The sequence below is a fragment of the Lactuca sativa genome, chromosome 9 (genome assembly GCF_002870075.4).
Source record: "Lactuca sativa cultivar Salinas chromosome 9, Lsat_Salinas_v11, whole genome shotgun sequence".
Lineage (NCBI taxonomy): Eukaryota > Viridiplantae > Streptophyta > Magnoliopsida > Asterales > Asteraceae > Lactuca > Lactuca sativa.
This window is the reverse complement of record NC_056631.2, coordinates 27,041,763-27,057,013: the sequence shown is the minus strand read 5'-3', so window position 1 is coordinate 27,057,013 and position 15,251 is coordinate 27,041,763. Positions and strand designations below refer to the sequence as shown.

Below are 15,251 nucleotides of genomic sequence, written 5' to 3'. Positions count from 1 at the left end.
AAGACCTTGATATTCTTTTAGAATATGTATAATTATATTAAAATGTATAAGAATTTTAGTCTGTAAGAATATGTATTAATTTGTATTTAAGTTTGGATGTATAAGAATATATTAGAATGTTTGTTATTTTTCAACATCTGATTCAACAATTTTGTTTTTCTTCAATGATATTCTATTAGAATAAAATTATGAAAGAGCATCAATCTAACAAAATAATATTTTATTAGAATAAAATTCTGAAAGAGAATCATTCTAACAAAAAATATTATGACAGAATATAATCTGTAAAAACTGAAATCGAATTAATTAAAAAATTCAGATTTTTTTTAATTAGGAGAATTAATCATCCTTAAAAATCCGAAAATTTCTTTTTATAAATGTAGTTAATTGTCCAAAATACCATTTTGTTAAAAATTGTGTGATTATATGGTATATGTTACCCCATTGTAATATAATACACTCTCAAATCATGTCTATTGATTAATTTCATCCGTTGGTCCAGATCTGTGCATTCTGACACACAATAGTTAGTAAAAACAAAATAACCTAAGCCTATATATATATATATATATATATATATATATATATATATATATATATATATATATATATATATATATATATATATATATATATATATATATATTTCATTCACATAGATAAAAAATTGATACAGGGAGGTTACACAATGGATGGTACACATAGAATAGAGCCTTTAAGTTTACCTGCCTTATTTTTTTATTGGGAAACTGTAACACATTCATCATTTTCTATTCGGAAGAAGTCAAAGGGAAAAATGTGTCGCTTTTCTGGACTCAAATGGATTATTTTATTTATTGGTGACGCCATTTTGAATTTGAATAGCACCAGATACCAAGATTTGACCCACTCCAACTCCAATTTCTCTTCACTATCTTGCAAGATTTCATAATTCTCTCATGAGAAATGTCAATTTTAGGAAAAATCAACAACAGTGAAAATCTGGGCTCATCATCATCTTTCCATGAATTCAAAAAACAGGCTTCTTTCTTCCTCAAGGAAAAAATCAAGACTGCTCGATTAGCTTTGACCGATGTTACCCCTGCTCAACTGTACTCTTTCCATCTACACTGCTTTTCGATTTCATTCTTTCTTTTTGTGTTACAAATCTTTGACCTTTTTTTGTTGATTTATTGAAGATTGGTTGAAGAATCAACAAACGGGAATCCATGGGCGCCAGATGCACGTACCTTGAAGATGATATCAAAAGCTGCTTTTGAAATCGATGATTACTGGAGAATCGTTAATGTTCTTCACAACAGGTTTTTATCAATTCTTCTTTAATTCTTTTGTGTTCTTGAATTCTTACTATTTTAAGTCAAACATCAGATTGGTGAGATTTGATGCAAACAACTGGAGGATATCATATAAAGCTGTGGTGGTATTAGAACACTTGTTGACACATGGCCCTGAAAGCGTTGCAGAAGAATTTCAAACTCACAAAGATGCTATTCAAGAGATGACCAATTTTCAATATATCGATGAAAAAGGGTACTTTTTGTTTCTCGTCTTCTAACAATCTAATCTTTATCGTTGATTTAGCTTCTTTCTCATCTGGGTCCTTTCGTTTTACTATAAAGATTTGGTTTTTAATATCTTTTTATAATTTTTATATCTTTGGTATGATGCAGATTCAATTGGGGGCTTAATGTAAGACTGAAATCAGAAAGAACCTTAAAATTTCTGAATGAATTGAGTTCGCTAAAAGAAGAGAGAGCAAAAGCAAGGAAATTAAGTAGAGGAATTGAAGGATTTGGGAGTTTTAACCATAGGATTTCTTCAGGACACGGTGTTCTTCAACAATCTTCTTTGGAAAAATACAAAAGGTCTCATTCCCAATTCATTGAACATGGAGATCTCGATGAAAACCAAATCTCACCCATGATCCAAGATGAGAATTCATATTCAAGAAACCCCATCAAAAAAACCCCTGAGATTTCACAAGTTTCTGATGGATTTGGTGGCAATATGATAGTGGAAAAGTTGGGAAGTCAATTGAGTTCTAAAGAAAATATGGCTCCAAAAGAGGACCATATTGTAGGGGAATCGAATCCTTTGTTGGGTGATGTGAAAGGTGATTCATGGGTTATGATAGATGTTGGAGAAGAAGACGAAAAAGATCATCCTTTCAACAATGAAGAAAACCAAGCGAAAATGTCTCTGATATGATCAAATAAAAAGGAGTGGACAAAATAGTTTGCTGATTTGATTACTTGTTGTAGCATTTCTCTTACTATAACAATGAACGTGTTTTGATTAGGGGAGATGGAATATTTATGTAAACAAAGCTTTCAGAAGTATATTTTGATGTTGTGTGACAAAACATAAAAAAAAAAAAGAGTTAGAAATAAATCTTATGTTTACAAATGTTTTGATGTACTTAAAGAAATAGTTTGATCAAAATAAAAATGGAGTGGACAAAACAGTTTGCTGATTTGATTACGTGTTTTGTTGTAGCAACTCTCTTGCTATAAGAATGAATGTGTTTTTTTTCAAAAGTATATGTTAATGCTGTTATGTGACAATTTAACAGATAATAATAAAAAAAAATAACGTTTTATTAACTGAGCATTTATGGTCCCGGCGGGGCTCGAACCCGCGACCTTCGGCTCATAAGACCAACGCTCTAACCAACTGAGCTACGGGACCAATGACGATTAGCAATCTAATGTCGAAGTATTAATTATGCGTTAAGATATTGGAATTTACTATTTACATATGGGATGTTTAATCTATTAGATCTTAGATTTCATACATGATTATCAATAAACACTAGTAATTTCATATATGAGTATCAATATGCATAATAAAATACGATTTAAATAGATTGTTCGCTGTTTGGATCAAATTGAATTATCTAATTAAACAATTTAGATTGGAATTTCATAGTTTGGATATTTGAGTTTTTTGCACTGATTTTGACAGAAATCTAATTCCGCATTAATATTATTTTTTAAAAGAGAACCAACTAAACTAAGATTTAAAATATGTAAAAAAAAAGTAAAAGAGGAGCAGATATTAATTTCATGTACGATTATTAATAGATATAATAAATTAAGATGCAAAGTAAGTGAAAAGAACTAAATGAGGAGCAGATATTGGATTTGGGCCAAAAAAATGTAGCGGGCTCGATAGTCGCTGTTTTTAATAATTTTGGTTTTTTTTGGGCTCTTAGACCAATTGCATACCTTCAATTTTCTTTAATAATTGTCAAAAAGAAAACTACGAAAAAAAGGTAAAGTTAGGCGTTAAATATTAAAACTGTACAGCCAAATTCAATACTCCTATCAAAAAAAAAAAAAAAAAAAAAAAAAGTCAGAAGCTTTAAAGTCATTCCCGCTTTGGCTCTTTAACTCTCTCCCTATTTATATGTATGCATGAGCACGGTTTCAGAACCGGCCTGAACTGGACCGGAACCGAAAGAACCAGGAAACTATCAACATTGAAATGAAGAACCAGGAAATGGATCAGTAGGGAGTAGACTGGTTTTTGGCTTGAAAGTCGTTTCTCAGCCTCATTAAGTCCTTTTCCAACTACTAAGCCATTCTCCCTCCCCCCCCCCCCCCCCCCCCCCCCCCCCCCCCCTGTTTGGTCTAATGAAACCGACACTGCTATAAACGAGAACCGTATTAAGCTATTTGACGGGATCGGAAAGTGGAAACCATCATGTATAGTCATATGGTGTTTTTTTCTTTTTAATGTATCAACAAATGTTTTGTACTCAAACTCGGTTGTAGATCGAGAACCCTTGTTTTGGTTGCAGGCTATCCAAGAGATGAACTTTTTTTAAACACCCAAACACATGAAAGTGAGTGTATGTGGGTTCTTTTCCTAAAAAAATTTCATGCAAAATTTTGTTATCTAAGACAGGAGTGGGTAGTTTGTTTATGAAAGATGTTGTAGGCATGCATTCTCCCTAGAACTCAGTTGGGAGAGACGCTTAGAATCGAAGAGCTCTTGCAATTTCAAGGAGGTGTCGATGTTTTCGTTCGACAACTCCGTTTTGTTGTGGCGTGTATGGGCATGACGTTTCTAGTAGAATCCCATGTGTCATGTAGAATTCTAGTATATATCGAGATTTGAACTCATACCCATTATCGGTACAGATCCATTTAACCCGTTCCCAAATTGGCTTTGGACTATATTGTAAAACATGACCAAAAAGTATGTTGCTTTAGTTTTGTTTTTCATGATATACCCAAACACCATGACTAAAATCATCAACGATAGATTAAAAGTAATGTGCACCATGTAAAAAAACATGCTTATAGTGACCCCAAATATCAACGTGAATTAAGTCAAAACAACTAGATGTTTTAGCAAAGCTAATAGGAAAAGGATAATCTACATTGTTTTGCAGGAATACATGAATCACAAAAATGACTACTCATGTTTATATTCTCTAAATGTTGTATCTTTGTAAGGACTCCATCAGACGCATGTCCTAGTCTTTTATGCCAAACTTCACTTTTGGTCCATATATCCATTGTTATTTCTTTCTGTTTAGATGGTTCCAGATAATATATAGACAGTCACTTTCTCTACCCATCCCAATCAGTCTCTTCGAAGGTAAGTCCTGTACAAAACATTTTTCTGGTAGAAAGGTTAAGGCACAGTTCAAATCCTTGTAATCTTGCTAACTGACATCAAGTTGCATTTAAATTCTAGCAAACTTAATACATCCTTAAGGCCAAAGTCTTTGGATAATTGTATATCACAAACCCTTTTGACATTTATATCTTCACCATTAGGAATAGTCACAGATGTACAATCACCTAAAATTTTCATGTTTTTGAACAATTATTTACGATGTGTGACATGATCACTGGCACCATAATCTATAATCCAAGAGTTTGAGGTTTTAATAACTTTATGTCATTTTGGTGGTAGGAGTAGCTCTTTTACTGTTTTCGCCAACTTGATTTGCACGTAGCATCTTGATTAAAACTTCATATTCGTCTTTGGTTATCCATGAAGTAATGGCATTTTCGGTCATGAAAACAATGACCTTTGGTGAAGCCTTCGGTTTGTTGCCTTGAGGTTTTGTTTTTTAGGATTTCATCAATCAGGGTAACCAATAAGTTTAAAACAACCATCATCAGTGTGGCCAAATTTATGACAGTTTGTGCACCAACGATCATCATTACTTTTTTTGTTTGGAGTTGTTGAGTTGCTTTTTCCATGAGGTTTAGGGGTTGTTTTTGAGGTTTGAAAAGTTGAAGCCTCCACACCAAGATATCTAGCCATACCAACGATTCTTTGTTGGTCATGAAAACAATGACCTTTGGTGAAGCCTTCGGTTTGTTGCCTTGAGGTTTTGTTTTTTTAGGATTTCATCACTCGGGGTAACCAATAAGTTTAAAACAACCATCATCAGTGTGGCCATATTTATGACAATTTGTGCACCAACGATCATCATTACTTTTTTTTTTTTGTTTGGAGTTGTTGAGTTGCTTTTTCCATGAGGTTTAGGGGCTGTTTTTGAGGTTTGAAAAGCTGAAGCCTCCACACCAAGATATCTAGCCATACCAACGATTCTTTGTTGTTCATCTTGGCTGACTAGATGATATGCAATACCAAGGCATGGTAAGGGATCAAAGCTCAAAATTTGTGTTTTAACAGCACTGTATTCATCGTTTACTCCCATCATAAAGTCATAACGTCTTTCTTTTTATCGAATCTTTGTGAACTCCTTGGTAATATTACACTTGCAACCCTGACAAGTACAAGATGGTGTGGGGGTAATAAATTGAATCTCATTTCACACACTCTTAAGTTTCGTGTAATATGTATATATAGTCATGTCTCCTTTTCGTATGGTGGTAACAACTCTTCTAAGTTTACATGCCCACGAGGGATTCTCTTTTCCAAATCGTTCTTCCAGGTCCTGCCATATGTCACGTGCTGTAATGGCATACTTAACACTAATCTTGATCTCTTTCTCCATTAAACTCACCAACCATGCACATACCATTGCATTACATCTCTTCCAATTCATTAACTCAACAGAGTCATCTACTGGCATAGGAATGGTGCATCCATGAAACCAATCTTGTTCTTGGAAAACAATGCATTAGTCATCTCGTTCTGCCAATCACTGTAATTGCCATCATGGAGCAAGTTCTCTACAATAAAATTCTGGCGATGGTGATCGTTGGATGTAAGAAAATAAGGAGAATTGATGTCGGTCGTTTTCTTCGTTGAAGACGAACGTCCTGTTATGGCTTAGATGTTTTTGGTTAGGGTTTCTAGGTATGCTCTGATACCATGTGAAATTTGATAGAGAGAAACCATGAAACAGTTTTGTATGTTGATTCAAAGAAAACTGATTACATCAATTGTTTATATGGTAAACTAGAAAATTGGATAAACACTAAATAATTCAAAAAAATCTCTAAACAATCCTAATACGATTAGGATTCAAATAACCATGAAAATGTGAGAAGGGATGTGATTATGTATGGAGGATAGAAGCATGAGAGAGAGCCCATATTGTTTTACTTCTTATTTTTTTTAAAAGTAAATCATTTAATTCAAAGAAAAAGAAGTATGGATTGGTCATTTGGTATGCACTTAAGTCCAAAGACATTTGTGTAATTTTTTTGAAACACACTAATTAGTGTTAACTTTTTTTTTAATGAAGATTTAGGTGTTGTTTGTTTTTTCTGAGACAAAATGTCTACATTCTGCGGACCACATCTGTAGACCTCTGCAGCAGAAGAGGTGGACCAAATGTTTACAGTCTGAAAAAAGAAGATTGTTTGTTTTTTTTTTTAACATCTGCAGATTACTAAAATAAATTAAAATCTAAATAAAATGATTTTTTTAAACTACAAAGTGATTTTTTAATATATTTATGAATTTGTTATAAATAATTAACAAATCTAAATCACATTTTATGTATTATTGTATAAAAAATGATACAAATTAACATATATATTTGATAAAAACCAACAATTTTGGTCGCAAAGTTATGTCTAAACATTGTAATTAAGAATCAAAGAAATTGATATATGAAAGAATGAAAACAAATTTCGATTTTTTCAATTAAATCAATTAAAAATGTGTCATAAATATTTTTTCTAAGAAATTGACGATGCTTTATTAAAAATGTTCTATAAAATTTGACATAAAAATATAAAAATATATCATTTTTTTCATATTTATATAAACAACTTCAACGATCATTATTGTAATAAACTTTTATTTATAAATTTGTCAAAAATATCATGTTTATGTCGATGATTTTTTTTAAGTATTGTAACTTTTTTTTTTCAAATTGTCTTATCACTAATAAAGTTGGAATAAATATAAATTTAAAAAACTAAAAAAAATAGTATATGTGTTTTTTTAGGCTAGAAGATGTTAGAAAACTCTGGTTCACATCTGTTCCAAGAAGAGGGCACACAGACATTTTTAGGTCTGTAATCTTCAAAAAAACAAACAGTCTACAAAAGCTATTGTATGCGCGTGGTCTGCGCCGTGCAGACAGAAGAGGTCACGAAGATCTGCGGACAAAAAATAAACACCACCATACTAATATTGTTTGCCAAAACCACTTATCTAATTTTGTCTAAATAACAACTCACTACCATATACACACAAAGTAGCCACCTTTATTTCAATATGAGACGTCCATTGAAGCACTTTACTCACCAACCGCGAGCTTTAATCGCCAAACCACACAAAGTATATTGTTATATATGTGAAAAAATATGAATTATGTTGTTATTAACAGGAAACACGTGAAAGTAGGTTTCTATTTTATGCATTTAACTTTTGTGCAATTGTGCATGATAATATAACTTTTTTTTAATCAATTTCAATGATAAGAATGTATGTATGTCATAATAGACTTGAAAACAAAATATTAACTATTTCATTCTTCAGTTTTGCTTATATAGAGAGTTGATAGCTTCTCAGATAACTTGAATGCACTAAATAAATAACTAAGGTTGATTTGCCTCACGAATTATCCCCTTATTTGATGTTCGTTCTTCTACCAAAACAAGTACAAATACCAAATATCTATATTAATATTAGTGTTTTAGTTTACTTTATACGACTTAAATCACATACAGAAATCAACATTATAAAAACCAGCAACTTTAGTTTTCTCCACTTTGATCAAGTCACATTTGTGGAAAAAAAATTTCTCACTATTTTTGAAAAAAAAAAACACAAAATTAAATGAAAAACGTAAAATGTAATAGGAAGTTAAAAGAAAGAACATGGTGGAGGGAGAATGATTGTAAAGATAGAAAAGAGTAACAAAATGAGTTAAGTTGCCATAAAACAAGCAGCATGAAGATATGTACTTGATGCACCCTCTGCCATCAAAGTTTGTGTTTTGCACTTTTACTATTTATTTATAATTATGCCCCCACACCAACCTTAATATATATATTTTATAATTATGCCCCCACACCAACCTTAATATATATATATATATATATATATATATATATATATATATATATATATATATATATATATATATATATATATATATATATATAACTTAATACATCTATTTGAGGCTTAATGATAACTTTATGACCACAGGTAAATACATTTATAACAAAATATTATTAAATTTTTATTTAGGGTTATTCGTAACATCTGATTAATTATTTGTTATGTTTATTAACAAAATTAATTGGTAGTTAAGTTGGAAGATGGAAGCTGTAATTTTTATTTATATGAAAATGTTTAAAAATTTACTTGTTAACTTTAAAAGAAGTAAAATAAAAAAATAAAAAAAACAAAAGTTAAAATATTTGAAAAGCTATTTAAAATAGTTTTTGAATTAATTTTTTTGTTTAACCTAAAGGTAAAATGTACAACATAACATAGTTTTTATTTTATTTTATTTACTTTTTTTGTGATTTTTCTGAAAGAGAAAAATAAAAACTAAAATGTAATCTTGACCCTTCTTGTCCTTTCATGCAAAGCTTATGGTGACTTAAATGGGTTAAGAAGTTAGGGTTTTAAGATTTGCACCACTAATGGCCATGCAATGTCATAAAGTTAAAAAAATTTATGATTTAGAACACTATTTAGGACTAGATCTGGGCATTGGACGAAAAGACTTAAGAGATTAAGCACTTAATGGAAGAAAATGTCATCTGACCAAGTATGTTGAGCATACTTCTGAGTATGTTGCGCGTACTCGTGTGGAGTCCCATTTTAGATGATGAGTAAGCCATGCGTACGAGCTGAGTACGCTAGGTGTACTCAGCCTAAGTTGACTCGGTCGACTCTTGATCCTTGACCTTTGACTAGAATTTTGACTAAGTTTGACCTAAGGATATTTTGGGTATTTAGAGCTATACTCTGAGTTTGGTCACATTTTGTTGTAAGGTGACTGATAGAGTTGGTGCTCGGAGCAACGTGTTGTTCAGCTATTTTGTCAGGTTTCAGGTCTAAGACATACGTGATTTAAAAGACATCCAAAGAGGTGTCATGTGTGGGGAATACGCGTCGCATCCATTCCCTTTTTTGAAAGTAAAACCGACTTAGGGGCTGTTTGTTTTGCACTGACCAGGTCCGGTCAGAACTGACTGCTAACTCGGTCAGCAGTCAGCCCGTTTGATAAGGCGAAGTTTGGCTGACTCGGTTAGCTAGGGCTGACCAAACTCGCTTACTCGGTCCATCAAAATATTGCGGCCGACTCAAAAAGTAATTACCCCTCGTTGTTTTATGCCCTTCGCCCTAAAAGAAAGAAACGAGAATGCCATTCATCTTCAGCTGCGCTACCTTCGACATAAATTGAGGACTGCAGCTGCACTTCCTTTGACCGGTGACACCTCATCTGCAACTGCCGGCGGCGACCTCCACAGCTGTGCAGGTACGTTTCCTTCTTCTTCTTCTTTTTTTTTTCCTAAAATCAGTTGAGACTTGATAAGGATTTGTAGGTGCTATGTATGAAATCAAATGATTGTGTATGAAATCTGAATTTATGATTATGAAATCAGATGTTGTGAATGAAATTCGATTTTTTTTTTCTGAAATCAGTTGACAAGATTACATGTGTATGACTTTGTGATTATTATTGTTTTAAACCCATTAAAGAACTTTTTTCCCCGTTATTCAATCTTATTCTCACATCCGTAATTTCTCATAATTATTCTATTGTTTGGATGCTATATTTATATAAACAGAGTACAACACAAAATATGAAAATAGATACAAAAGAGATAGAGATGACAAAAGAGACGTTGATGTGCCTTAAGTGAAACCATAAGTTTCTATGATTATTTTTTGTTTGAAAAGTGTGAACCTCCTTTTTACAGAGAAAAAAAGGAAAAAGGTTTCAATATTATGTAAGATGTATGATTGTATGGTGTATGATGCTCTCCATAGCTATTTCATAATTGGTGTTGAAGTATAAACCCTTATAAGTTGGTGTCTTCAATTTGTTAAAGAAAAGGTTGGAATGGATCAAGTTTAACTTAAGGGTGCCATGGCGTGAGGCGTGATTTCTCCGTTATGAAAAACCTCATATCATTGTTTTTAGGTGTGAGGCGTGGCAAAGTATGATATGGCATGCCATGAAGCGTTATGGTGTGTTATGGCGCGTGTTTTTTCATTTGAGACACGTTTTTTTGCTCTTTGTTATGTCTTTTATAATCAAAGATACAAGTATTGTTTTTTATTATTTTTTGTTATTAGTTATTGATATAAAACTTCTAAAAAGTAGTTATATTTAATATAAATTTATATTTATGTGGTAATATAACTGTAAATTAATACAAAATCGCCGCCTGACATCACGCCTTGACAAACGCAATAGCTCGTCATGGCTTATTAAGCTTGAGGCTTGGTCTTGTCGCCACGCCACGCCTCACACCATTTATAACCTTGCTCACCATACCTCCATTCCCTCCTTAAGTAGACATTGGGAACAAGGCGTAAAGGGCACCCACGCCCCTTACGATTAAATCCAGATTTTCAGATTTTAGCGAAAAAGGAAAAACAAAACCAGGATAATTCATGTACCGGGAAACAGGTTGTTATATAGATATTTATAATTTAGGAAACTTAATCATTATCTTTAAATTTAAAATCTAATATTTTATGTCATCATCTTCTACATTTCACGAGACTGTCACCATCTTAAAAAATTGAGTTATCATCTTCGTATCTACATCATCATCTTCACATCATACATCACCAGATCACATCTACCTTCTTTACAACCTACTAAAATTGACCATCTTCAAAGGACTATACCCAACTACAACCCTCGTCACATGCCTACAGCCTAACCCTATCATATCACCTTATGACCACCACCCATATAATAGCCTAGCAAACTCCATTAGAGATGGGATTTAAAATCGGAAAACTAGACCAAAACCGGAACCGTTAGAACCAGAATATGTAGAATCAGTCCAGGTTCTTGTTTTAAATAATAGCTTTACCTGGGTTTCGGGTAATCCAAGTTTGGGTCCTTAGGGTCCGGTTAAACAAAGTTAGGAATCGGAACCAGTTTGTGTGAAAAGTTTAAAACATGCATATCTCATTCGTTTGAAGTCGGATTAACATGCAGTTTTTTCCAACGTGTATTTTAGAGGTTTTACATGATTTTAGACTATAATTTTTATATTTTTGGTTTGATATTCAATGATTTACAGTCCATCGAAATCAGGATATCAAAGCTGGAAAAAAGTTCAACCCAATAAGTAGTAACCAAAAAACTCTAGTTTTCCGATTCTAGACCTTCTTTATCTGGTTCTATCCAACACACTTTGACGTTCCCAATTCTAAACCCACTTTGCCCGAAACTGATTCCTATATACTGGTTCGATTTCCGGTCCTGCAGAAAGGGATGGAAGAAGAAGCACCAAAAGTAAGAGAGAAAGATAAAACTGATTTTGGTTCATTCAGTGTAATCTAAACAGTTAAGGAGATGCTCTATCATACTGTAAGACATAATTAATGTCATTAAACATCAAAACGTAACATTCAAGTAAAATGTTAAACGAAAAGAAAATAATTGCAAAAGATCCTTGAAGCTTTCTGGTCGACCGATGGTGCATTCATAGCCGTAGGACGCACGCTCGCTCACAAGTTCAGTAAACGAAGCCAACTGACTTGAATTTGCACCCCCATGCATGCGCGTGCAAGAGAGAGCCTTGGTTCTATAAGTCTTATGGAGGTAAATAGTCTTTGTAGTTATAAACTCATTTTCCTTTTCATACTCTCACCAAAACTCAATTAACTCATTTTTATCTCTTTCAACTACCTCACTTTGACAAGTAATTTCTCATTCATTTTTAATCCATTTTGGATGTTTTATATATCAAAACCAAGGTGTCACGGAGGAGAACACAAATATGTAATCATTTGTCCATTTTGATTATATCTAAAGTTCAAAATTCAAACTAAAAAATGGAGGAAAAAAAACCATTTTTGGAAATTGGGAAAACCAATTTCCAACAAAAGAAGATGAAACTCTATCAAGGTGGAAACTAAGATGAAATGGAAGGTTCGCTATCTGATTTTTTATTTCTAATTTGTATAAATTATAACATCTTGTTATTGTTCTTCATTTTTTTCATATTAGTCTTATGATAAAAAGTTAATTTATGTGCTTTCTTTCTGATTGTGTATAGATAACTTGAAACTTCAGTATTACAAGTTTTGAAATCCTTATTATTGAAGCCTAGAAAATGATTCAAAAAATCATTATGTTTGTTGCTGAAAAACGATTTAACATCACAAGTTCACAACTAGATGTTTCCGATTCATTTACGTGTTTTTTTCTCTTTGTTTATAAGTTCAAAATAATAGCATGTTGCCTAGCATTTGGTTATAAGAAAAGAAAAAAAAAACAAAAAATTGAACGACTAATACTATTACATAAACGTTCTAAGGACAAATTTATAAAACGACCCATTAAGAAACAAAAACAAAAAAACCAGTCACCTTTATTATTTTTTTTACTTTAAGGGTGTCATTATTTTATTTTGCCTGGTGTCTCAAATTTGGCAATTTGGCTTGGATCAGCCCTGCCTGGAATCGTCATTGTAAATACTCTATAAGGTAGTCACTAATTTACATGTCCAATGGTTTAGTTATGTCCTCATCATCAGGGAAGGCTTAAGTGTAAATATGTGTGTAGGATTCAATCATATCATTTGTTGAGGAGAAAGTGTTCATTGTGTTCTTGCTGTTTACTTCACTTCATCATAACAGTAATTTTATGAATTATGTGGACTAGAGATGCATTTGTTGTGACATGAACTAACATTAGTGTCGAAGAAAAGTGAGATCACGCTTTATTTTTAATTTTGGATTTGATACTCACAATTTTTTAATAATTCCATCAACTAAATATTAAAAGACAGACGACGGCATTTACTAACCTCTTCTGAATGCATCAATAGTGTAATTTTCGTATTAAAATACATCCTTATTTCAAAATGAATAGAACATTATTTTTCTCATTTCTTACACAATTTAATTCGAAAATAACGGCATATGATATGTGGGAAAAGCACGTGCATAGATGCATCAAAGTTTGCAGAGATGATCAGAAAAAGCAAAGCAAAATTCTAAAATATATAAAGATCCATAAAAGTTTATTAAGAGACTCATAGCCCCCTAATGTTTGTCTAAATTACAGTGGCACCCCCGTATGTTTAGCAGCCATTTTGTACAAGTACTAAAACTTGAGGAGACGTTGCCGTGTATGTGCCATTTTATAGATCTAATTATCTATAAACCTCCTAATGTTTGAGTTCATATTAGCTAACATGTTGTCATGTGATCAACCCTAAGTGTACTTCAATTGAAATGGTTTTTTTTGTAAGATAGGAATATAATTATTTAGTTATAAACATCATTAATGATGTAAATAACATATCCCTATCCCACTATATTATTTGTGATGACATTGATATGCTCTTTTAGTACTTAGCACATGATGACATGAAGAGGCACATTAGCAACATTATCATATTTATTAAGTATTACACACGGATGAGCGGATCCACAAAAAATATTATACTAAAAACGAATAGATTAAACATATCTTATATAGTTAACAACTGTATCATTTTTTTATGACAATAACAAAAATCATTGTTTTAAAATTTGCTCCGTGATTATTCTTGTCAACACTTTGAAACACCTCTTGGCTCTTACTCATCAAAATCGGATTTCTAGTGACAAAAGAATTTTTCACCCTGAGTATAACCACAATCACAATTCGGTCAAAACATTATTCGAAAATGTACGTGGTAGATTTTGTAAGGAGAACAAAAGATGAGGGGTGTAGATGTAAAAATGATTAGACAGGGGTGTAGTTGTAAAAGTGGTTAAAGAAATGTCTAGAGTGTGGATACATGTGTCTTTGTGTTTGTTTTTTGTGTTTATTGCTTTGCATTGGATCCTTCGCCGAATTAGAGGCTTTCAATGTCTTCTATGCCATATGTATCATCCCTTCTCTCTTCCCATTTCTTTTTCTTTCTTTTTTTTATTATTAATAAAATATGATTTTTTTTTTTCTTTTTAATTGTTATGAAATAGCAAAAAAAAGGTTAATGTCGCTCTCCCAAGTCCCATCCCACGCCATTTCTATATCATATACCGATATACGACATAAGCACCACTCTCTTTCCATCTTTCAACATCTCCCTTGTTTTCAGAGCCAAATTCCGATCATATTACGATGAGCTCCGATACCCAACAACCACATGAACGCAATTCATCGGCAACGTCAACGCCACCGTTGACAGAAGAGCTCAGTCGTACTGCATTAGAATTTCAAAATCAAGAACAAGAAGATGAAAATATTTTAGGTTTGACGATCAAACTGACATCGTCTGTTAGAGAATTCAACAATGGTGGCCAGGATTTTGAGGAAGAAGACGAACCCAGAACTCCGACGTCTTCAGATCAGAAAATTCCGGTAACAACCACCTGTCCACCGGCACCCAGAAAACCTAAAACAGTTCCTAGAGGTAATAAGAGAAAGACGCGGAGTTTCCAGAGAATTTCGGTCGATTTGAGAGTGGTTATGAATGCGATGTTTGCTCCGGTCACCATACCTGATTATATGGCGGGAGATCTTGGCACCGGCGATCATTCCAAGAAAGTCAAGAAAGCTAATGTCGCCACCGGCTCGTGAATTCAACCCTAACAACTTCTTATCTTTCGTATGTTAATTAATTGATGATTTTTTCATTTATTTCTTTTATCTT

The 15,251-nt window shown here is 32.6% G+C and overlaps 2 protein-coding genes and 1 non-coding gene across 3 annotated transcripts; 2 read left to right on the top strand and 1 right to left on the bottom strand.

Annotated features, from left to right (window-relative positions):
• Nucleotides 1–748: 748 nt before the first annotated feature.
• LOC111902207 (ENTH domain-containing protein C794.11c) lies at nucleotides 749–2,475 on the top strand. Its single transcript, XM_023898061.2, has 4 exons — nucleotides 749–1,091; nucleotides 1,179–1,301; nucleotides 1,369–1,530; nucleotides 1,671–2,475. The coding sequence occupies exons 1-4, from the start codon at nucleotides 946–948 to the stop codon at nucleotides 2,206–2,208; spliced, it is 969 nt and encodes a 322-aa protein (XP_023753829.1). The 5' UTR covers nucleotides 749–945; the 3' UTR covers nucleotides 2,209–2,475.
• Nucleotides 2,476–2,614: 139 nt separating this feature from the next.
• Nucleotides 2,615–2,688, bottom strand: TRNAI-UAU (transfer RNA isoleucine (anticodon UAU)). The gene has a single exon. It is a non-coding gene; the product is annotated as a tRNA-Ile (tRNA).
• An 11,774-nt stretch (nucleotides 2,689–14,462) lies between these two features.
• Nucleotides 14,463–15,238, top strand: LOC111902206 (cyclin-dependent protein kinase inhibitor SMR3). The gene has a single exon (XM_052767310.1). It carries the CDS (start codon nucleotides 14,720–14,722, stop codon nucleotides 15,176–15,178), a length of 459 nt encoding a protein of 152 aa, XP_052623270.1. The 5' UTR covers nucleotides 14,463–14,719; the 3' UTR covers nucleotides 15,179–15,238.
• Nucleotides 15,239–15,251: the final 13 nt, after the last annotated feature.